The sequence below is a fragment of the Macrobrachium nipponense genome, chromosome 36 (assembly GCF_015104395.2).
Source record: "Macrobrachium nipponense isolate FS-2020 chromosome 36, ASM1510439v2, whole genome shotgun sequence".
Classification (NCBI taxonomy): domain Eukaryota; kingdom Metazoa; phylum Arthropoda; class Malacostraca; order Decapoda; family Palaemonidae; genus Macrobrachium; species Macrobrachium nipponense.
Genome location: NC_087220.1, coordinates 42,901,373 through 42,925,787, shown reverse-complemented (window position 1 = coordinate 42,925,787; position 24,415 = coordinate 42,901,373). Strand labels below are relative to the sequence as shown.

The 24,415-nt window shown below is 45.4% G+C and overlaps 1 protein-coding gene across 2 annotated transcripts in view; it reads right to left on the bottom strand.

Annotated features, from left to right (window-relative positions):
• Positions 1-3,013: 3,013 nt before the first annotated feature.
• LOC135203580 (transcription elongation factor B polypeptide 3-like) overlaps positions 3,014-24,415 on the bottom strand; it is a 182,249-nt gene continuing 160,847 nt past the window's right edge. For both annotated transcript variants that reach the window (XM_064233340.1, XM_064233341.1), the window contains exon 11: positions 3,014-5,751. In XM_064233340.1, the coding sequence (XP_064089410.1) occupies positions 5,681-5,751 (71 nt within the window). In that variant the 3' untranslated portion in view covers positions 3,014-5,680. The remainder of the gene's footprint in view (positions 5,752-24,415) is intronic.

The following is a 24,415-nucleotide window of genomic DNA, read 5'->3' as shown; positions in this document are numbered from 1 at the left end:
ATACAATATGTATACGGTATATAAAATATATAATAGCAACATAACTGTACACCCAATATAAGCTATACAGTGCTAGAAGATGACTGTACATGATTAAATGGAGGTACTAAGTTGAAACTTCTTTTGTTAATTTTACTGCATGAATGGTATATTTTTAGTTTGGGTTTAAACATGCAGTCAAAAACAAAAGGTGTGAAGGATGTAGATGCTTGCCTGCTATATGTCCTTAGTAAACCCAATTTTTTTGTTCTGTTCTGTAGTGGTAGGCCCTGCAAGGAGTGTTCTGGCTGGTCTCATTTGCAGTGAAGGTTGAAGCAGTAGCTGAGTAAGGTCTGAAGATGTTCACTGGTTTCTTCAAGAGGGAGTACTACTCTGCCTTTGATAATGCCGATTCTTTTCAGCTTCTTCCTTCTTTTTCTCCATTTTGTTCATTCCCTGGTGGCTCACTGAGGTGGGTAGGTGTTAAAGTAGCTGACCAGTTCATACTCTTGAGTAGTGGTGAGCCAGGTGCATGTCAGGTTTCCCCCAAGTGAGACAGCAGCGCCAACCCCTGCTTTTATAACAGCTTTGCTGGATTAGTGCGAGACATTTCTATTCCTCAGCATTCTCCTCACAGAACTTACCACTATTGAGCTCTCAGCAGCTGTCGCCTTGCCAGTGGAGATATCCATGCAATATCGGGCACAGGCCATTCTTCTCCAATGCTCAACACATCACCTTGACCAACAAATCATATCTCATAAGGCACTCGGATGGCATTTGGCTGGATGTTGAATGGGTTAGCACCTGGCTCTCTTCCCTTAATTTTCCTTTGCTAATTCCTCAGCAGGACAGCAGCTAGGCTGATTATGTGCTCAATAACGCAGTAGGTAGACTCAACAATCAAGTATCCTATCTTATCATATCTTAAAGAGCTTCAGGTGTAAATCCCTCTGCTCTCCTTTTTAAAAAAGGGGCAGTGGAGGTAAGGAGTGGTAAAGCTATCATCTAACCAAGATGATAGCTTTACCATGATGGACCCAAATACTAGCTGCTTTCCTGTTTGTGCTACCCTATCTTTAGAGCAGCGCTTGGTTCTCCAAAGTTTTCCGAGAGTGAGAGTTCACATACATCTCACTATGGCTCATAGAAGAGGTTAAAGGATTTGTTGGTCCTAAATAGGTTGGTTCCCTCATCCCTGGACTCATTTCACCCAGTTAACTACAGTACCTTGTTAACACTACAATGAGTGCACCAGCTATCACTGTCAGAATTTCAATTCAAAGACAAAAGTTTGTATTCAGATAGGAACAAAGGCTGTTAAAAGCAATGAGTGAGGTAAAACCAGTGGTACAATTCCTTCTGCATAGGTGGTTATTCTCATGCTTTTATACAACCTTTGCTGTTGATTTCTGGCATAAAATAGTAATATTACAATTTTTTTCCTGCCTTATACCCAGTACTGGCAGTCCCCGGTTATAAGTGGACTCGGTTAATGGAGATCCGGTTTTACAGTGCTTGTCTAGCAACATAAAACCAGCAATTTATGGTGCCATAACAGACTGAATTTCAGTTATTGGCACCATAGGGTGCTGATAACAGTTATAGCGCCAAAACATACCTAACCGGGGCGACAATAACCGGATATCGGCGCCATAAATGACTGAGTTTCGGTTAATGGCGGTTTTCGCTTACAAGCACCCCGGGCTCCCAATAACCAGGGACTGCCTGTACTTCCTTCAATAGGTCTAGACCAAGCATAAGCAATCTCGCCTATCATAATTATGCTGCAGTGCAATCCATTTCCCTTTGTATATTGTTATCTTCTCAGTCCTTTGAGCATCTCTCTCCCTTTATCAGGTTTTCATCACTGGTTGGTTCTTCAGCTAGTGGCAAAGCAGGTGCTGTTCCGGTTAGTCGTGGGACGCCAATATTTTTCATTTTACCAAAAGGTCTTTTAACTACTTTGAGGTGTTACATTTTATATTGGTCCCTTAGTCATGCCAGAATCCTCCAGTTTGTATTCTTTTCAATCAGAGGATATTCAAAATACTACCTCCATCATTCTATTATTCCATCATCTTCAATTGTAACATCTCCATTCCCATCACTTACACCATCCATCCATGTATCTTCTTTCTTCACCCTGCTGCATTTTAAGATTCACACTACATTCTGTACAAGTTGCCTTCTTTGCTCTTACAACCTGTCTTTTACCTTCCTTTACCTATCTTGTATTCTGTGTGATGTTTCTGCTACATGTAAGTGTTTTTATCTATCAAGCTCACACTTTTTTCTTCAACTGTTTTTAAGCTTTGACAATATTTCCATATATTTGCTGGCATTTACTTAATTTCACCTCTGAAGAATCAAATATGTCAAGGTTGGATCTGTTCTGTTTGGCCTTTTTTCCATGTCACAGAGTGAGAATTTGAATATACAGTATATATTACTAACTTAAGGAATGTTCAATCACAAAAAGAAAACTTGCTTCTCTTCATACCATAATTTTCCAGAAATACCAGTCTTCCACTCAGCTGGCTTTCTATAAGCTTAGTTTTCTGCAATAGTAGTAGTAAACAACAGAAACTGAAAACCATCAGTTGACTCCTCTACTACATGCCAATAAAAAACCTGCACAGATGACATTTTCAAGGCCTGACAACTTTAAGATACTACTCACAACACAGGTTTAAACAAGAAGGTACAATTAGAGAAATCCTGATTAAGAGAGTTGGACAGCTAGCCAGGAAATGATGGAGACCAGATTAAAGTAAAAGATAGAAAGTAATACAGCTAGGGGGCCAAGGGATACTGCAAAGAACCTTTGCCATTGTCTACACTGTGCGAAGCAAGACACGCCATAGGCAATAACCAATTACAGGGTCCTCAGCATTCAAAGGTGATAAAAGAGGCTCTGGAAACCAAAGGCCAAACAAGACTAAAACAACCAGTCATCCGTGTTGGTCATACTTTAAGATGCAAAACTTTATATATCTGATTTAGTGTTAGTCAGGGATATGTCAAAACAACATTCACAATGAAAGACTTTTAATTACAAAACCATCAATAACTCATAAACTTCTATGAATAAGATGGACACGATCAAAAACTCCCATTTTACATGAAGCTCTACCTATGAATTCAAACCTTGGCCAGAAACTTTGTCACCAAATGAGATTTCCATTAACAAACACAAATTTCACAAATGAGAACCTCATGGATAAAATGTCAATTTCATCAAAAGTTACTAGTAGACTTTTATTCTAAATGCAAAATATATGCCAATAATAACCTGTTTAGTATCTAACTTCATATAGGTGCATAAAAGAAAGTACCAGTACAATATATTTGGAAATCACAACTTGAGAATTCCAATAGTGGGTAAAACCCCATAAAACCAGATGAAAAAAGTTTGTTTATTTCTGCTCCTTTCCTTTGGAAACAAAACTAGATGAAAAAAAAGTTTCTTTATTTCTGCTAAACAAAACTAGATGGAAAAAAAAGTTTATTTCTGCTAAAATTACTTTTCCTTTGCAAAAAATTAACATTAAAAAAATCTACAAAATTCACATACTTTTAATAGTAAAGCGGGAAGGTTTGAATTGCCACAGCCTCATTTTCTTAGACTCAGGGTTGAGAAATCACTACATTTGTATTAAGAGACAGGAATGATAAATAGCCAAGTCTGAGATTTTGAAATTGCGTTTCTAACAAAGGAAGTCAACCAAGTATTGAATATTAGGTCCAAAATAATTGGGAGAAAATAAATAGTTTCTACAGAAAAATGGCAACTTACTTTTTATGACATGATAGAACATACTATTAGCTAGTGCACACTATTTAAAAAGAGGGTACTCTAAAAGGTGCATGATTCTATAAGTTCCTTAAAACACAAAATGGCATGCTGTAATCCTGAGACATACAATATCCAACCACATGAAAGTCATAAAAATCACAATTCCTAATTACACAAAGTTTACAAAAGATATGAAAATGTTCCCCCCAGGAAGGGAGGGGAAAATGATTAACAACAGAGGTGATGACTGCTTGTTCATATCATTAGATATGTCTTTAACAAAGAAGATATAATAAAGGCAACTTACACAACTGTTTTGTATCAATACAGCAGGCCAACAGTCAGAACTGGATGACTTGGCATTATATACAGTGGTCATACAGCAATGTTCCATTCATTAAAACAGTGCCCAAATCAGGCTGGGGATCAGTTTTATTAGCACTCCCTTAACCATTATTCATAGCATAGCAGGTTTCACAGAAAAAATAATAAACAGTATACCAATGCAGAAAAAAGAATAGCAAAAGTAAGAGTCACTCTGTGAAGGGGAAAAAATGGCAGGTGCACAACTAAACAGCACCTGACCATGGACATCTAAGTATACAGTATGGTCCATTTTTTTATTATATCAACCGTTTTTTCTAAATTCCTACATACTGTACTCTATCCAAGATTTAAGGACCTTATGAATGAAGGATAAATCTAAAGTAAAACAGAGAAGAAAGGGGCTAAAGATAACATTTTGAGATCTGTGTATTGGAAATAAATTTTACAGGTGGTTGACTGCTTAATCAAGAGAGGAGTTAAAGCTTAACAAACAACCACCTACTACTAAGGAAAGGAATATCATCTCACCAATATGAGGTCATGAAGAAAACTTCTTCCAAATTTTCACAACACAGAATTAAAAACATCCATAGAAAAATATTTGTAGCAAGACAATTCATCACCCACATAACATGACCCCCCTACTTCTTTATGAACAGCAAAAGCTTCAATAAATATACTGTACACCCAAAACGGACTAGGGATCCAGTGACTGTACGAGAAACATGTAGTTACAAGAAATATCTGAATGAAATAAAGAAAATAAATCTTTCTCAATCCTGAGTCAATTAAATCCTATGAAAATACTGTATGCTAAATATTTTCAAAATCTCTTATATCTTTCTACAAATACCTAACTTGAAGAGTCACTAACTAATTTATTAACTAATTAGTTATTTACACTGCATAGCAGTGAACCTCCACAAAATGTTGTAAAAACAATATACTGTATATATTTTCTAACCGAACAATGTTTTTACAATAATCTCTTTAAATTATAAGAACACAGGTAAAATATAGACATCAGTATGTATTGTGTATATTGTCATATATAATGTGGAAAATCTGGAGATGAAGTTTATGAGCGGACCAAGCTATTGGTATAATCCAACTGTTCTGATTGAAATGTCACTGTCTGGGAAAGGTAAAATATCTACATAGCATGATAACATCATACATCATAACATTTGTACAGAATCACTCTCTCTTTAATGCAGTCTTAATTATCAACTTTTTGTCAAAATTACACTGCATTTAAGAGTATGAAGTCTACATATACACACACACACACTCAATTTCATGAGTACACAAGCTCATTATGCAAATGAAATAAAATCTTCTAATAACATAACTAGATTTTATTGATATTGTTATTTTGGAGATATATTACTGTATATGTTGAATCTGGTGCCAGAACTGGAACATGAATTTTCTCTGGAATCATAAAAAAATGGAAACTAACTCTTTCATCCTCTTGGTTTGGGATGTTGATGACAAATAGGAAAGAAATAAGAAAACAAAAATAAAACTGTTAGAAACATTCTCACACACGTAGGTTGCCGCATTGACATAACTTCAACGACGGAACGCTTTTTTGTAGAACTGTCGGGTTTTGGCCATCAGTGGTGCCACCTTCTTGTTCTTGGCTGCAATGAGAACCAAAATGCAATTCATTCAATAAAATAAAGCTTAAGAAAAAACTAATGATAAATAATGATTACAGATATTGTGAAGAAAGCAGAGCAAAACTAGGTGATAAAAGCAAGAAAACAAGATAAACAGGACAAGATTAATATAATGATTCATTCATAAAATAAACCAATTTTACAATAGAACAATACAAACAAGAGTGGAAATGAACAGATTCAATGGAAGTGTTACGAAAACATGAGAACCAAGATTTAAGACATAATAGTGGTTCAAGACTTCGAATAATTAAGCTCAAGTTCACCATCACACAAAATCACACTATTGTCATTCTTTACATAAATAAGTGGTGAAAGTGCGAGGAAAAGTAAAAGCAGGGGCAATGAAAATAGTAAAGGTATTTTACCCATGATATCAGATGATTAGAAAGAGAGCTAGAAATAAGTTTACATGAGCAGATAAAACCAAAAGTATGGAGTTAGTTTAAAGGAGTCATGCAAGATTTCAGTAACTGTCTGGGAAATACTAAACAGCAACAAAAAATTCCCCAAAGGCCAACAAAGTAATGTTAAAACATGGGCAAGACAGAAAGAAAATTATCTACAGGATCTTGCATTACCAAAGCAACTTGGGGTAAGAGTGAAGATATATGATTTGAGAAGTCTAAATAAGTAAGGATCGGGTAATTTACCAACAGCAGATTCTAAAGAAAGAGCGCAATCATAAGAATCAGAAAGGTCATCCTACTCTGCAAGTTTCCAAGTAATAAGTTTAAAGATTTCCAAGAAGAGTTAAGTTCTTGATGGCAGCCTTGCCATCCAAAGTGATTTGCTCTCTGCCTTTTTATTCTATCCTAACTACCAGTCCAATTTCTTTCACTTCACCTTGCTCTACCTCCTGTTCTCATTTAACCCATGGAGTATGTAATTAATCAGCAGAAGCAATATTTTTCATCCTTGCTTTTTTTCTGCAGAAATACCAGTCTCTTCATGAGAAAATAGCAGAAACTGGGAACTGTTGAGTAATTCATATTCTGTGCCAATAACAAGCCCATGCAGATGTTTTAATGTAACAACAGCTCAAGCTGTTCCATATAAAACTAGGTTTAAAAATAAATCCTTAAACTAACTGTGTCTAGAAAATTGACTATGTACTTAGCAAACTTTTACAAAGATAAATGCAAGAGTTCACTGTTAAGTGGAAAAGACAAGAAAGGCATGGGAACCAGCAAATCTGTGAACCTAAGGAACCAGAAAAGAATCTAACCAGGACATATACCCTCTGGGCCCTAAAAGAACAAAATGTTGGGAGTATTTATGATCACATAGAGTCCAAGAGCCCACACTGATTTATTTGACTTTATAGTGCCAAAAGGTTTGATGGTTGATTTTTATAGGAAATTTCATCTAGTTTATGGAACTGAACGTCTTATAAATGGGTGTTGCGGCGTTATCTCACAATAGGCTCCAGTCTGAGTGTGCCCCTAAACCCACTGATGTTGTAACTCGGTGAAAACGTTTTTCATACGGGATGTTCAACTGGCCATTACTTGTACATTTTGCATCTGATCAACACATAAAGGATATCAATTTATTCAGGACATTATTATCATCAATTTAAACTCAAGTAGATATTATCCATAATTTTTCTTTGTAAAATTATGGATAATATCTGAAAGATTTACCGATAATACTTACTAAAACATCTTAAGAATCAAAATATTATTGTTCTGTTTAATAACAAACAGGTTCTGTTTATAGTCAAGACAAACCTAAACTATAGTAAAACATAATTGCATTACCGCAGCACTGAATATGAAATTATTGGAGTTGGATATAACATATTATTATTTTTCAATTTCATAAACATGTTATTAGCATGGAACAGCACCAAAATGCGTACTCATTTGTCTGTACTTTATCCTAAACCAACCTACAAATTGTACAAAATATATTTTTGCTTGAATAAATTCTTTTTCTCTAACTCTTTTATGTACTTTGACAAATAAAGTACTTTTATTGTGATCTTCATCATTTGCATAAATTTTCAATCAAAATAGCTTTATTTTGAAGATTATGCATCCCAGTCATCAACAAACTATTTATAATTTTCACTAAATAATATAGATAAGATAGTTTTGAAAATCTAATCTAAATTATATTCATTAACCTTAACTACCCCAAGCCATCATGAGACCCATTTGATTCACAAACCATTATATTAAGATCTAAATCCACATCTTCCTCATCATGCTGGGAGGGATTCATTTCTAACACAGAAATTATATTTTGAGGAACCTGTTCACAGCTAAACCACTTCACCTGCTATTTGTGCCCTTTCAACTCCCAGCCATGATTTTCTGGTGGTGAGACACAAGGATTTCCAAGGTGTGCATGGCACCAAATAAATGCAATAGTTGCAACGTAATGCTTTATTTATCAGAACAGGGAGGTAGCATGCTTGGGTTCATTTTTTAAAATTTGTTTGAGGGGTTTATTTGATTTTTGGGTGGATACTGCTGCTGAAAAATCACAAATTCTTGGTAATTTGTATTTTTCCTAGCGATACTTACCTCGAACCATTTCATAGGAGATTCCCGGATGTCGATCCGGGTCCGACCAGAAAATTCTGGTTATATGCCGCACCCAGGTCAGGCCTATGCCCCAGGGGTCGAAGACCAAGCCATCCTAATGACCTATAGTCAGTCCTTCTTACTCCACTCCGAGGTGTCTCCCCTAAGCTTCCGCGGGGCTGGAAGGGCGGGATTCTAATTCCATGGTTCGAGGTAAGTATCGCTAGGAAAACTACAAATTACCAAGAATTTGTGATTTGTTCCGATGCGAGATACTTACCTCGAACCATTTCATAGGAGACTTACCCCTTAGGAGGAGGGCGAAGGTTAGGGGAGGGAACGGCCCCCAAAGGTGATAGGTCAGAGGAGGGGCGACTGCTCCCCTTAGAACTCAACCCAGCCCGTTATCGTGGGTGGTTGGTTAGGAGGGGTGCAAGGCAAGCCTGGTGCGGGTATAACCAAACCTTGACATGTAAAACTGTGGTTTGTACTGAGAACCATACGCACTCCTGCGTATCTTACCTGAGTATCCTGGATTCCTCGCTCCAACCAAAGGCCCAGGGATAACAAGGATAAGGATTAGGGGGGATTTGAGGAAAAACCACACACACTCACATACACTCAATACACACCGGCCCGTCCAATCCAAGAAGATTGGAGAGGGGACCTAGACCTGTTGCTGGCCTGCCACCACGGGGCCAATCTCAAAGGCGTCGAGCGACCTTCTCGTGCAGTCTTTTAGATAGTGGGCTGTGAATGTCGACTGCCTATTCCAGACTCCTGCCCTCAGGACCTGGTCCACTGCCATGTTCTTTGAGAATGAGAGGGACACCCCAATTCCCCTGATGTCATGGGGCTTGGCTCCCTCTGGAGGGGAAAGGCCCCCCTTCTCGTAGGCTCTCCGGATGGTTTCTCTCAGCCAAAAGGAGATGGTGTTTTTCGAGGCTGCCTTCTTCACCCTTCCCGTGGTGACGAAGAGATTCTTTACCTCCGGCCTGAACCGGGCTGTCTTTCCATGTACTTCCGAACTGCCCTCACCGGACAAAGGAGGAGATCCTTAGGCTGGTCCGATTTCGGGAGGGCAGGGATGGAAAACTCCACGAACCTGAGATCCGAGCTCGAGGGGTTCTGATTCTTAGCCACGAAGGAGGGGACAAACCTGAATGAGAGTTCCTTCCATCCCCTCGTGTGGGTCACTACATACGAGAGGCCGTGGAGCTCCCCCACCCTCTTCGTGGAGGCCAGGGCTAGCAGAAACACTGTCTTGAGGGTCAGCTCCCTATCCAGGATGTCCTTGAGCGGCTCGAACGGGGGCTTCCTCAGGGAATCTAAAACTATTGCAACATCCCAGCGGGGAACCAAGCCAGCACTGGGAGGGCACTTCTGCTCAAAGCTCCTTATGAGCAAGGACAGAGGCTTCGAGTTCCCCAGATCCAGCCCTTTCAGGGAGAAGACCTGGCTCAATGCGGACCTGGCTCCTTTGACTGCTGGAATTGACAGGCCCTTGTCCAACCTCAGGTAGGTCAAGAATTCTGCGATGTCTGGGATCTTCGTTCGGAGAGGTTCCAGGTTACGCTTTCTACACCAAGCCCCAAAAACCTTCCACTTTGCCTGGTAGATGTTAGCGGAGGATTCCCTCAAGTAACTGGACATGTGAGAAGCCACCCTCCCAGAAAACCCTCTCCTATTTAACAGCCGCTCGATAGTCTCCAGCCGTGAAGGGAGAGGGCTGGAATGTTCCTGTGGAACCTCTCGAAGTGGGGCTGTCTTAACAGGTCTGGCCTGGGGGGCAGCTCCCAAGGAGGATGAGAGGCCAACTCTAGAAGGTCCGGGAACCACTCCCTGTCCGGCCACCAAGGCGCCACCAACGTCAGGGCCGCCCCTTTCGCCTTTCTTAGATGGTTGAGGACTTGCCTGAGGACTGCAAAGGGAGGGAAAGCGTACATGTCCAGGCCGTCCCACGGGTGCTGGAACGCATCCTCCCAAAACGCGGCTGGGTCCGGCACCGGGGAGCAGTACACCGGCAGTTTGGTGTTTAGCCTCGTAGCAAACAGGTCCAGGGATGGGGAGCCCCACTTCCCTATTAGTTCCCTCGCTACTTCGGGGTGTAGGGACCATTCGGATCCCACCACCTGACCCCATCTGCTGAGGCCGTCGGCGACTACGTTTTTCTTGCCGGGAATGAATCTTGCCGTCAAGGAGGTCCCAAGGGCTTCGGTTTGGCTCAAGATCTCCTCCGTCAATCCGCAGAGATCCCTTGATCTCAGGCCTCCTTGCTTCTTGACGTAGGCGACCACTGTGGCATTGTCGCACATCAGACACACCGAGTGTCCTCCCACTGCTTCCTTGAATGCTTCCAGGGCATGCTTTACTGCCAAGAGCTCCAGTTTGTTTATGTGGAAGGTGCTCTGCTCTTGCGACCATATCCCCCGCACTGAGAGGGAATTCAGGTGGGCCCCCCAGCCTACCTTCGACGCGTCCGTAAACAGGAGCATCTCCGGGGGCACTGACCCGAGGGGCACACCCCGACGAGAGTTTGCAGGATTCAGCCACCAACCGAGGGCCTTCCTTGCTGCCAGTGAGATGGAAACCGGCTTTTGAGGTGTTTCCTCCTTCTGGGACCACCCTACTTTCAGGTCCCATTGTAGTGGCCTTAATCTCAGCCTTCCCTGGGGGACTAGTTTTTCCAGGGAGACCAGGTGGCCTAAAAGCCTTTGCCACTCCTTTGCCGGTCTCGGGGGGTGGCTTAGGAAGTTGCAGGCAATTTTTCGGAGGTTTGCCAGCCTGTCCCCCGAGGGGAAAGCTCGCCCCACTTCCGTATCCAATTCCATCCCCAGGTACACCATCCTGGTGGAGGGAGCTAGAAGGGACTTCTCCCAGTTCACCATGATTCCCAGGGTTTTGCAGAATGCCAGGAGGGCGTCTCTCTGTTCTATCAAGCGCTCCTTTGAGGAGGAAAGGAGTAGCCAGTCGTCTAGGTACCTGAGAAGGCGTATACCCCTCTTGTGGGCCCAAGACGACACCAGGAAGAACACCCTCGTGAACACTTGCGGGGCCGTTGCCAGTCCGAAGCAGTGACTTGAACTGGAAGGTCCGGTCCTCCCAACTTATGCGAAGGTATTTCCTGGAGGACGGGTGTACCGGGATCTGGAAGTAGGCGTCTTTGAGATCCAGGGACATCATGAAATCCCCTTGCCTCACGGAAGCCAGCACCGAGCGTGGTGTTTCCATCTTGAAGGGCGTCTTTAGGATGAATGAGTTGAGGACCGAAAGGTCTATGACCGGTCGCCACCCCCGTGACGACTTCTCCACCAGGAAAAGTCGACTGAAGAACCCGGGGGAGCGATCCACCACCTGCTGGAGGGCTCCCTTCTCCAGCAGTGCCCGAACTTCTAGCCTTAGGGCCTCCCTGTGCACAGGGTTCCGGGGCTGAGAGGCCAGATTGGCCGGCTCCCCTGTCAAGGGAGGCTTCTGGTCTAGGAAGGGGATTCGGTAACCGTCCCTGAGGACCTGGACTGTCCAGGGCTTGGCTCCGAGATCCTCCCAGTTCTGCCAACAGCTCGAGAGGCAACCCCCCACCGGTGGCGAAAGACTCGGTAGAGGGCCTCGACTCCTACTTCCTCCTAGGGAAGCGGTTGTTACGACCCCTCCTGGAAGAAGTAGGGTGTCTGGGCCTGAAGGGTGCCTGGGAAGGAGGGAGGGTCCTGGGGGAGGGCTGAGTTCCCTGGTCTCTCCAGTTCCGCAGGGGTGATTCCGTGGGGGGAGCCGAGAGGGTCCTATTCTGAGGTTTTCGGCCGCTCACTAGTCTTTTCGGCACCGACTGACGTAGGGAGGGGCCCTATAAACGATTGGGCCTTGGCTGGCCTTCCTCCCCCGTTCCACAGACTCCTCCACTAGCTTCTCCGGAAAGAGAGCAGCTCCTTCCACTGGGGCGTTTCGAAGGGTCCTTAGTTCCCTCTCAGGAATGCTCCTAGGGAGTTTGGCCAGCACAGAGTCCCTCCTCCTCAAGATCCAGTTCGCCCAGGACGAGACCAGTTGGGTCGTGAGGAAGCCCAAGGACTTACCCCCCGACAAAATTAGTTCTTTGAATTGGGCAAGAGAGGCCTCGTCCCTCAAGTCGTGGAGGGTGGGTGGGGAACCTGGCTACCGCCCCGGACCACAGATCTAACCAAGAAGCCACATGAATCGAGGTCCACGCTGTGACTTCCATAGCCATAGCCTCCTGGTGAGAGAAGGAGACTAGTCCCGACGTGAGCCTCTCTTCCGAGAGTCCGGGCGCTAGGGCTGCCAAGTTACCTTCCACGGATTTGGGGAGGAGAGGGGCACCTCCCGGGCCATATAGCCTCCTCTGACTCGGCTTAGACGCTGGGAGTAGTCTAGCCGAGGAGTGCCAACGCAAGGAGTTACTGGAGCCTGCAATGAGTTTTTCCACCACCGTCAGGGCCTTCTCCGTATTGGTGGACCTAGGGAGGCTGAGAGAGGGCTTGGGTTCCTCTGGATCCCTGAACAGAAAGTCCACCGCCATGGATCTGTTGTCCTCTACCGTCGGGGCTGGCTCCTCTAGCCGGTTCATGGACCTAATCAGAGAGAGGACTCTCCTGAAAGCAGAACCTTCATCCACTGGACCCAATTCCTCCAGGGCATTCTGGAGTACCTGCTGGATAAGGGTCTCTTCCTCGGCGTCCCGCGACGGAGGAGAGGCCCCAGACCCTAGCTGGAGGGAAGCTGGAGAAGCTCCCCGGAGAGGGGCTCCTAAACCCAGTTGCACACCGGTCTCCTGCGAGGGGGGATGCCCCGAACGCCTGGCCCATCCCGAGGAGGTACTCATACCTGAGCGGTGGAGGGGCTCTGCACCCCTAAGGAGGTATCGGCTCTAGGCTCCATCCGCGAAGGCGACAATCGTGTGGGAACACGGAAGAAGGGAGCCCGCTCGGTCATGGAGGCCAACCCTATGGCTGACGAGACCGAGGCAGGATCCACCGGGACCGAGGGACGAGTAGGGAGGGAGACGGCTGGGAACCCCCCATGAGAGACCTTCCTGGGGGCCAATGGGGTGGGGGCCACCCTCGGGGAAGGAGAACGCCTCCACCCCTGGGGGGAGATGTCCCGACGCCTGTCACTCCCTCTACGATCCCGGCTACGATGATGAGAGCGGGAAGAGCCGCTCGAGGACGAGGAGTAACTACGTCTCCTGCGTCTCCCATGACGGCGCCTCTTCTTGGAGGAGCGTCTCCTCCTACGGGAGGATCTCTCCCTTGAGTAGTAACTTGAAGAACTCCTCTCCCCTGACGAATCCCGACGTCTCTTGCTTCTCCTCCGGCGACTCCCATCGCGGGGGGAACGCGAGGAGCGTTTCGGCCGCGTCGGGGACACCTCTATCACATCGGGACCGCCCCTGAAGGCCGCCCTCAAGGCCATTCCCGGCTCCTCCTGTCCCCTAGACGGGAAGCCCCAGGACGGGAATGCATCGTCCTTCACTGGGGATCTCCCCGGAGTACGAGGGGGAAAGACATCCCCAACGGCAGAAGGGAAAAGGGTTGGAGCCGGGTGGTTGGGTGGATCCGTGACCGGGTAAACCGGTCCGGGTCCGGCCGCGAGCGGCGAGCTCCGCTCGAGAGCGGGAGGGGCCGCAGCGAGGCGAGCTGTAGCGGGGAGAGCCGTAGACGAAGCGGGGAGAGCCGTAGACGAAGCGGGGAGAGCCGAAGCGGGAAGCTCCGCAGAGGGGAGGGACGGGTCCCCCCCCTGCACCGATGCCAAGAGAGAGGACCAGGACGGGGAGCCCTGGAGCTGCAACCGCGACCAGCAGTCCCTCAGCACCGCGGAAGCCTCCGGTACCACCTGTTGGGGAAACGACTCATCGGGACCCCCCCTGGGGGGAGACCCGGCAACGGACTCACCTAGGCCCCCTCGCTGGGAGGGGGCAGGAGAAAGAACCTGTAGCAAGGCGGGAGACTTCCTCTCCGACGATACCGAAGGAGAAGGGGCGCCGCCGTCTCTGCTGCTGCTCTCACTCCTCGATCCCCGCGAAATCTTCGCCGAAGAAGATTTAGACTTCTTTTTCTTCTTAGTGGAAGCCAAATCCCACTGATACGATGGCCAAGAAATGCACTCCAAGCACGTGTTGTCTTTAGAGCAAGCGCCCCCCCTACACGAATTACACAAAGAATGAGGATCAATCAGAGGGGGCGAGAGAAAAGCTCCACAAGCCCGTCCTTCAGGACCGGGGCAACGACGTTGAGGCTCCGAGGCCGACATCGCACAAAAACACGATACACGCACACAAAGCACACACACGGACAAAGGATAAGGGCCGGACACCGGACGAGCAGGGGCGTATTCACGCTCCTGCGACCAGAGAAGGACTGACTATAGGTCATTAGGATGGCTTGGTCTTCGACCCCTGGGGCATAGGCCTGACCTGGGTGCGGCATATAACCAGAATTTTCTGGTCGGACCCGGATCGACATCCGGGAATCTCCTATGAAATGGTTCGAGGTAAGTATCTCGCATCGGAACAAATGGCATATCAGAGATTATTTACATTATCCTCTATATGACAACGTTTATTTGCTTTGGCCCATTCTACACAGAAATGGCTTTCTTTGCTTTAATTAGATATCTCTTAGATGCATCAGGAGGCCCTTACATACTTCCAGAAGCATTGCTCCAGGGTCACTTAATGGAGTTCTACAAGAAAAACACTATAATCGGTAAGATTTACTTTTGGATTAATGTGAAATAGGGATTAATGTGAAATAGGTTGCTGAAAGTTAAATTTGACATAAATTATGAAATTTAGAAGCCCAATAAGATCTTCATAATTTTCGCTTACAAACTATGATACTAGTGATTATGTTATGCAAAATAAAAATAAATAAATAAAATAAAAGGAAATACTAAATGACTCAACATAATTCTTTCCATATTCCAAGCAGTTATATACCCTACTAGCCACACCTTCAGTGTCCTCCACTTCCGCAACCATCCCTGATGTGCTCATGACAACATTACAGGAACTTATCAAAGATCTAACAACTGATCTGATATAAAATCTAGAGGCTACTGATTCTTATCAGAACTTATGACGAGCTATCAAGGATACAGAAAAGCAACGATGAATGGTGAATATGAAGACGCTGCAAAGTTTTGGATGAATTATGTATATTTGGCAGAAATGTTTCTTAGATTCAACAGATCAATGAGAACAAATGATTTAGATATGTTCACATACATCCTTCGACAGATATCTCCTGAATTTTCCAGAACTAATCAGCCAAACTATGCAAGATGGATGACTAAAATACCTCCTCAACTTAGTGAGTGAATAACCAGAAAAATATTTTCAAGAACATCAGTTGATATTAGCTTCAAGATCTATTGGTATTTCTGCTTTCAACCAGTCATATATAGCAAGAAGATGGATGATTACCTATTTCATATGAAGTGCTGCAGTAAGTCAACTCTTGACAATGTATAGTTCAGACTAATGAAGATATTTCTAAGTCACTGGAGCCATCATGTGTTAATAAGGATAATGTAGATCTAAAAAGATTGACTCAACCTATTAAGAGAAAGAGAACAATGAAACCTTTTGACCTAGGAATGACAATAATCATTACTACTTAACTACTGGTATCAAGGTCAGTGAAGACATAAAGAACGACCTTCTCGGATGCTGGGAAAAAGGGAGATGAATGGCACCAGAACTTCTTGACAAATGTTTCAGAACTAGTATTAGGTTTAAGAAGCCAATGCCTAGAAGGAAGATTAAAAATTTTGCTTGTTCAACAGTAGTCCGCAAGCTACAGATAAAGGAGATGACAGTTGTTGAGCTAAAGAGTATCAGAAATTTATTTGGAAGGTTCCTGTATCTGAGCTCTCAAGCAAATATTGATCTTGGTGTGGTTTTTCTGTTATTGTCGATGCCATGTTCTTCATTCACATTTTACAAGATCCACCAAATATGCATGGGAAGTTGGCTGAAGAATTCTTACAAAAGTTGTACTCCCTTGCTTCCAAAGTTCACTTTATGACATACAAAACCCAATCATTGAAAGAAGAGGAAAGAAACAAACAGGGTGACACTGAAATTGTGTACCCAATAACAGAGCCACACCAGAAGAGACCAAAGGACTGGCAAAGAACACTGAGGTCAACAAGATTCAAAGAGGCTTTGTTTAGTTCTCGAGTCAAGAATGGAATTGCAGTTACGATGCTAAGTACCTTCAAAGCCACAATATATTTTTTTTTATTTAGCAATATCTGTTACTCTTATTCCGAAAAGGAACACGGTGTCAACTGAGAAAAAGCATAAGAGCTATCTTGTAAACACGAGGAAGCAGACAAAAGAATGGCCTTCCATCTATCTGTATTGTATAGTTGATATATAACACAAGGAAACAGACAGCAGAATGGTCCTCCATCTGTATTATTTTGTTGATCATCTCCTAATGCGTGTAGTCATTTGAACAAATGACATAGATGTCTTGATAATAACAGCTTAGCGTGTTTGTCAGATGGAGCCAAGACCTACTGTTTGGCTGGATGTTGGACTTTGTAGTAGAAGTTGGGCAAAAGTGACATAACAGAGTTTTACCAGGATTACAGTCATACACGGGGTGACGTTGCAGCTACTTTTATGAGCAAACGGAAGATAACAACAACAGAACTAGTCATGAAAAATAAGTTTAAGATGTATTTTCAAATATAGGCAAACAGTTGGACATTAATCATTCTGCACAAGTTGGTCTTGAGAAATTTGTGTGTACTTTATGGCACACCTTACATGGATAATGTTAACAATCTCACATATGCCATTCTTCAGCAGCAATATCACCCAAAATTCAAAATAAGCCTCACAAAAAAAATTAAATAAATAAAAGGAATGAACCTACGCATGGTACCTCCCTGTAAATCTGTTCTGAAAAACAAAGCATTACATTGCAACTATGCTGCAATTATTTGGTGCCGTGCATGCCATGCAAATCCCTATGTCTCACCACCAGAAAGTCATGGCTGGGAGTTGAAAGGGCACAAATAGCAGGTGAAGTGGTTTAGCTGTGAACAGGTTCCTCAAAATATAATTTCTGTGTTAGAAATGAATCCCTCTCAGCATGATGAGGAAGATGTGGATTTAGAACTAAAGACAATGGTTTGTGAATTAGATGGGTCTCATGATGACTTGAAGTAGTTAAGGTTAATGAATATAATTTAGGTCACATTTTCGAAACTATCTTAGCTTTATTATATGGTGAAAATTATTATTTTGATGACTGGGATGTCTAATCTTCAAAATAATGCTATTTTGACTGAAAATCTATACAAATGATGATCACAATTGTGATATTGCCCATAAAGTACAATATTTGACAAAGTATATAAAACGATACACTTTGAGAGATGACTTTATTCAAGCAAAAATGTTATTGTTATAATACAATTAAGTTTGTTCATACTTACCTGGCAGATATATATAATTAGAGTGCCCACCCTCCTCCCCTCAGGAGACAAGGGTCATGAATAAATATGAACAGAAAATGGGAATGGTTCCTGATATCCGCCTCCCAGCGGCGGGAATGGGTACTACCACCTGGCCGCCCACTACGTGTGCCACGAGTTTTGAAATTCTGTCGGACGTCAGAAATACAGCTATATATATATCTGCCAGGTAAGTATGAACAAACTTAATTGTATTATAACAATAACATTTTGTTCATGAAACTTACCTGTCAGATATATATATAGCTGAATCCCACCTTCGGATGGTGGGTAGAGACAGAATAGGATTTTTAGGAAACTTAAATTAAGTAAAAGATTTACTTCTTGGTTCCTTACCTGATAGCAAAGTAGACTCTGTGATTACTGTCACTTAAGCCTGCTTCTGCTTTTATCAGAGTTGCCAGACAGGTTTGGACCCGTAGTGCTGGTGCACTCTGGATGCTCTGTCAACGGGGACGTGACCTCAATGTGACAAGACCATCTAGCCAAACATATGGCAGTAACACAGCAACCGACCACCACCTGACCAACTAACCAAAAAACCCCTGACATTAAAACTAAGGAATGGGAGATTTCCACAGAAGATCTCACCATCAACCAAAAACACAATAAAAAACTAACCTAACTAAGCTAAGGGATAGGGAGAGAGCTACCTTCAGCCCCCAAAACTGTGTCTGCCGAAATGTAAGGCCCCAAAGAACTACAGTTCTCGTAAATCGTTCTCACATCCCGGAGGTAATGTGAGGCGAATACGGAACTGCTCCTCCAAAAGGTGCTATCAAGTATATCTTTGATAGACATATTCCTTTGGAAGGCAAGAGAAGTAGCTACGGCTCTGACTTCGTGAGCTTTCACTTTAAAAGAGGCTCAAATCAGTCTTCTGGCAAGATGAATGAGCCTCTTTAATGACGTCCCTCAAGAAGAAAGCAACAGCGTTCTTCGACAACGGCAAATCTGGTCTCTTCACCGAGCACCAGAGATTACCTGAGGGACCTCTTATCTCTTTAGTTCTATTAACATAGAACTTGAGAGCCCTGACAGGGCACAGGGCTCTCTCTGGTTCTTGACCCACGAGACTCGACATTCCTTTGATTTCAAAGCTCTTCGGCCAAGGATTAGACAGGTTCTCGTTCTTAGCCAAGAAAGACGGGCTCAACGAGCAGACAGCGTTGTCCCCCTTGAAGCCCACTAGGCTACTGAACGCTTGGATTTCACTAACTCTCTTCGCCGTCGCCAGAGAAGCTAGGAAAAGCGCTTTCCTCGTCAAGTCCCTTAGAGAAGCTTCATGGAGAGGCTCAAAGGGACTTAGCATAAGATGTTTCAAAACCACATCGAGATTCCATGAGGGTGGTCTTGCTTGTGGAATCTTGGAGATTTCGAACGACCTTAAGAGATCGTGTAGATCCTTATTGTCGGAGAGGTCCAGTCCTCTGTGGCGAAAAACGGCAGACAACATACTCCTATAACCTTTAATTGTAGGAACTGCCAATTTCTGCACATTTCTTAGATAGAGTAAGAAATCTGCTATCTGGTTCACAGAGGTCGTGGAAGAGGAAATTCCTTTCTTTTTGCACCATGCCCTGAAGGAGGCCCACTTAGACTGGTAGACAGCTCTTGAAGAGGCTCTTCGAGCATTAGCGATTGCTCTCGCAGCTGCCTTTGAAAAGCCTCTCGCTCTGGCCAACTTTTCGATAGTCTGAACGCAGTCAGAGCCAGAGCGGAGAGGTTTTGGTGAAACCTTTTGAAGTGAGGCTGTCTGAGTAGATCTCTCCTCCAGGGCAACGTTCTTGGGAAGTCCACAAGGAATGTCATGACCTCTGTGAACCACTCTCTTGCTGGCCACATTGGGGCAATCAGAGTCAACCTTGTCCCTTCTGAAGCTGCGAACTTCCTCATGACCTCCCCCATGATCTTGAATGGGGGAAAGGCGTAAAGATCCAGGTCTGTCCAGTTCCAGATCAACGCGTCCACTGCAATTGCCCCTGGATCCAGAACCGGGGAGCAATACAGAGGAAGCCTCTTCGTCCTCGATGTAGCGAACAGGTCGACTAGAGGACGTCCCCACAATGTCCATAATTGTTGACAGACTTCCTGGTGCAAGGTCCATTCTGTTGGCAGAATCTGATTTCTTCGACTGAGAAGGTCCGCCCTGACATTCTGAACCCCTGCCACGAATCTCGTCAGGATCTTGATGTGCCTTGCGTCTGCCCATAGCAGAACTTCCCTCGCAAGGAGAAAAAGGGATCTGGAGTGAGTTCCTCCCTGATTCTTTAGATATGCAAGGGCTGTGGTACTGTCTGAGTTGACTTGAACAACCTTGCTTGACAGTTTGTCTTCGAAGAACTGCAGCGACAGGAATATCGCTGCCAGTTCCTTTACATTGATGTGCCACGCTACCTGTTCCCCTCTCCAGGAGCCTGACACTTCCTCCCCCCCTAGTGTTGCTCCCCAACCGGAAATGGAAGCGTCTGAGAACAACACTAGGTCGGGGCTCAGAAGATTTAGGGAGAAGCCCTCTCGCAACTTCTGAGGGTCGCGCCACCATCTTAAGTGGCCTTTTACTTTGTTTGAGATCCTTAGGATCGCATTCAGGTCCTCCTTCGACTTCCATTCTTCCGCAAGGAAAAATTGAAGAGGCCTGAGGTGCAGTCTTCCCAGCGAGACAAACTTTTCTAGCGAGGAAATGGTGCCCAGCAGACTCATCCACTCCCTCGCCGAACAAGCTTCTCTCTCTAGGAAGGCTGCGACTTTCTCTTAACCCAGCCGCTGACGTTCCTGGGATGGAAACGCCCGAAAAGCCACTGAATCCATCTGAATCCCCAGATACACGATGGACTGTGTCGGGGTCAGATGCGACTTTTCGGAGTTGACCAAAAGACCCAGAGACTTTGCTAGGGCTAACGTTAACTGAAGGTCCTTCAGACATTTCCGCCTCGACGATGCTCTGATCAGCCAATCGTTGAGGTAGAGGGATATCCTGATCCCTGACGAATGGAGCCACTTCACTACATTCCTCATTATCATTGTGAAAACCATCGGGGCCGTGCTGAGACCGAAACAAAGGGCTCTGAATTGCCAAACCCTGTTGTCTAAGACAAATCTCAGGTACTTCCTTGAAAGAGGGTGGACGGGGACGTGAAAGTACGCGTCCTGCAGGTCCAGAGACACCATCCAGTCGCCAGGTCTCAAGGCTCCTAGCACCGACTGAGGCGTCTCCATTTTGAACTTGATCTTTTCCACAAAAAGATTGAGCCTGCTCACATCCAGGACTGGGCGCCAACCCGACGACTGCTTCGGCACCAGGAAAATCCTGTTGTAGAAGCCCGGTGACCCCAGGTCCAAGACTTGTTCCACCGCTCTTTTTTCGACCATCTGGTCTAACAGATCGAAAAAGGATACTTTTCTTCTCTCCCTGATAAGACGGAGAGAGGTCTCTGGGAGTTGATGTTAAAGGAGGAGGATGTAAAAAGGGGATACTTGTACCCCTGCTCTACGATCTTGAGAGTCCAAGGATCCGCCCCTCTCTGCCTCCATGCCTCCGCAAAGAACTTCAGCCTGGCCCCGACTGGCGTCTGAAGGACGAGATCTTCATTTGGTGGATTTGGTTTTAAATGAAGCTCTTCCTCTCGAAAAACCTCTCCCTCGAGGAGCTGCTCTCGAGGGGGGTGCCCCGCGAAAGGGTTTGACTTTCTTCGGGGGTTTACTGAATGAAGATGTGGAAGGAACTGCTGGGCGTCTTGAAGACTGTACAAAGAGGTCCTGGGTCGCCTTCTCCTGCAAACTCGTTGCCAGATCCTTTACCATAGCCTGGGGGAAGAGATGGTCCGAAAGAGGCGCAAAGAGCAATTCCGCTTTCTGAGTGGGAGAAACCGACTTCGCGGTAAAATTGCATAAAAGAGCTCTTTTCTTTAGGAAAGCCGTTCCAAAATGAGAAACTAGCTCCTCCGAACCATCCCTGACGGCCTTGTCCATACATGACAACACGCTGGACAGCTCCCCCAGACTGAGAGAATCAGGACTTCTAGACTGAAGTTCTAAACTCAAGCACCAGTCTAAGAAATTAAAGACATTCAAAGTGCGAAGCAGTCCCTTCAAGTGGTGGTCCGTCTCCACAGGAGTCCAGGACACCTTAGCAGACGATAAGAGGGACCTCCTCTGAGCGTCCACTAAACTGGAGAAGTCCCCAAGAGCGGACGAAGGAACTTTTACTCCCACGTCCTCCTTGGTTTCATACCAAATTCCTCCTTTCCCGGAGAGTCTAGAGGGAGGAAGGGCGAAAGTGGTCTTGCCCTGGTCCTTCCTTCGAGACATGAAATCTTGAAGCTTCTTGAAAGCCCTCTTGGTCGAAAGCGACGTCTTCATTTCGACGAACTCAGGGGTCTTAACGGACTTGGAAGACGAAAGTTGAGAGGGAGGAGACCTAGGGGCTGCCGGCTGGAACTTATCCCCGAAGGATGAACGTAACAGCCTGACAAGAACCTTATAGTCCATGACAGCTGAAGCTACAGGAGTTCTTCTTCGACTGAACTCCCTGGACTACTAAGTTCCCCTTCCTCCCTAAGAGGAACTGGAGAACGTCCATCCGGAGAGGGCGTACGTCCGCAGTCTCAGCCTGAACAAAGACTTCCGTTGATTGGAAGTACCCGCTTCAGGTACGGAATCGCCCTTACGACGATCCTTAGAAGGACAGACATCCTGCGAACGTAGCGCGTCCTTTGAAGCAACGGGAACTGTCTTAGCAGACACGTCCCTACGAGAGGAAGCGCGAGCTTCCTGACGAGAGGCGCCAAAAGCGTCCTGCTTAGCCAAGCAAGCGTCCTGCTGAGCGTCCTCAAAAGCGTCCTGCCTCGTTCAAAAAGCGTCCTGCTTCGAACGGCGAGCGTCCTGCCAAGCGTCCTCAAAAGCGTCCTGCCGAGAACGCAAAGCGTCCTGCTTCGAACGCCGAGCGTCCTGCCGAGCGTCCTCAAAAGCGCCCTGCCGAGAGCGCAAAGCGTCCTGCTTCGAACGCCGAGCGTCCTCTACAGCGAGAGCGAAAGATCTACTCGGAGAACGAGAACGGTGATGATCCGGAGGTGGAGAGAGAGACGAACGAGACGAGAGAGAATGAGACTGCTTCGTCCTCTTGACGGGCAGCCTAGCGTCCTTTCTACGCTTAGGCTCGACTGCTGCTGGGCGAGTCCTCTGAGCCATAAGAGACGTAATCTGGTCCTGAAGGGACACAAGGATATCCTTCGTAGGTGACGAAGGAGCAGAAGAAGGGGCAGGACTGACCCTGCGAGAAGGCGAGGGGCGAGGGGACGCCTCCTTCCTTCTAGCAGGTACAGCTACCTGCCTCTCAGGTGAACACGCCTGTGCGCGGAAACCAACGTCCTCGTCGGTAGAAACTCTACCTCTCTTCTGAGGAGGAAAAGCGTCATACGCGTCCTCTGACGAAAGTGGTGACATAGGACGTGAAGCGTCCTCAAGACGAAAAGTCCTTTTCAACGGACGCGAGTCTCTCCGAGCGCTCCACCCCTTGCGCGGGGAGGACGCTTCGGAGGACGAAAAGCAATCCTTCAGGACACGCGCTCGTGCGCGCTCCTTGGCAGCCTGGGACTTAGCAACAAGGCCTGCCGAAGGGACGCCAGATCGGTGGGGAGCCCCCGTAACCCTCTTGCGGCTTTCGACATACCCACTCCCTGAGTCCTGGGAGTCTGATAGAGGTCTAGGCCTAGAGGCATTATGGGGCCGATCTGACGCCCCCTCCACAACACTAGGGGCACTATCACAAACTTTCACAGGGCCAGTTTCTAAGGCCAACACTTTCGATTCAAGAGCGCGAATAGACTCAAGAATCAGAGAAAGGGTGTTACCTTCTCCAGACACAGCACTGGGGCCCGAAGGCAACAAAACAGGATTAGGTTGAGCAAAATCTACCGGTGTTAGAGGAGGAGAAATGTTACATTCCTTACCTTTCGTAGAACTGCTCTTGGAGGAAGACCTCCTGACTCTATCGCTATCCAATTTACGTCGATAGGTCTCATACATCTTCCATTTATCATCAGACAAATCCTTGCATTCATTGCACCGATCATCAACCAAGCAAACATGCCCCCTGCATTCCATACAAACTGTGTGAGGATCAACTGAAGGTTTAAGAAGCCTCACCTTACATTCATTCCTCACACACACTCTGAAACTTCCAGTACTTGATCCCGACATCATGTACACAGAAAAGCCAATCCAAAATCAAAAACCAATCCACTATTACGTGTGCCAATCCAACAATCCAGAAGTCGATACCAAAAGTCAATCCAGATAATTTAAAGCGAGATAAATCAAAAATCCTAGACGGAGGTACTGTAAACAGTTGTTTCCAGCACCGGCGACAGAAAAAATATGAACAGAAAATGGGAATGGTTCCTGATATCCGCCTCCCAGAGGCGGGAATGGGTACTACCACCTGGCCGCCCACTATGTGTGCCGCGAGTTTTGAAATTCTGTCGGACGTCAGAAATACAGCTATATATATATCTGACAGGTAAGTTTCATGAACAAAATATATTTTATATAGTTTGCAGGTTTGTTTAGGATAAAATACAGACAAATAACTG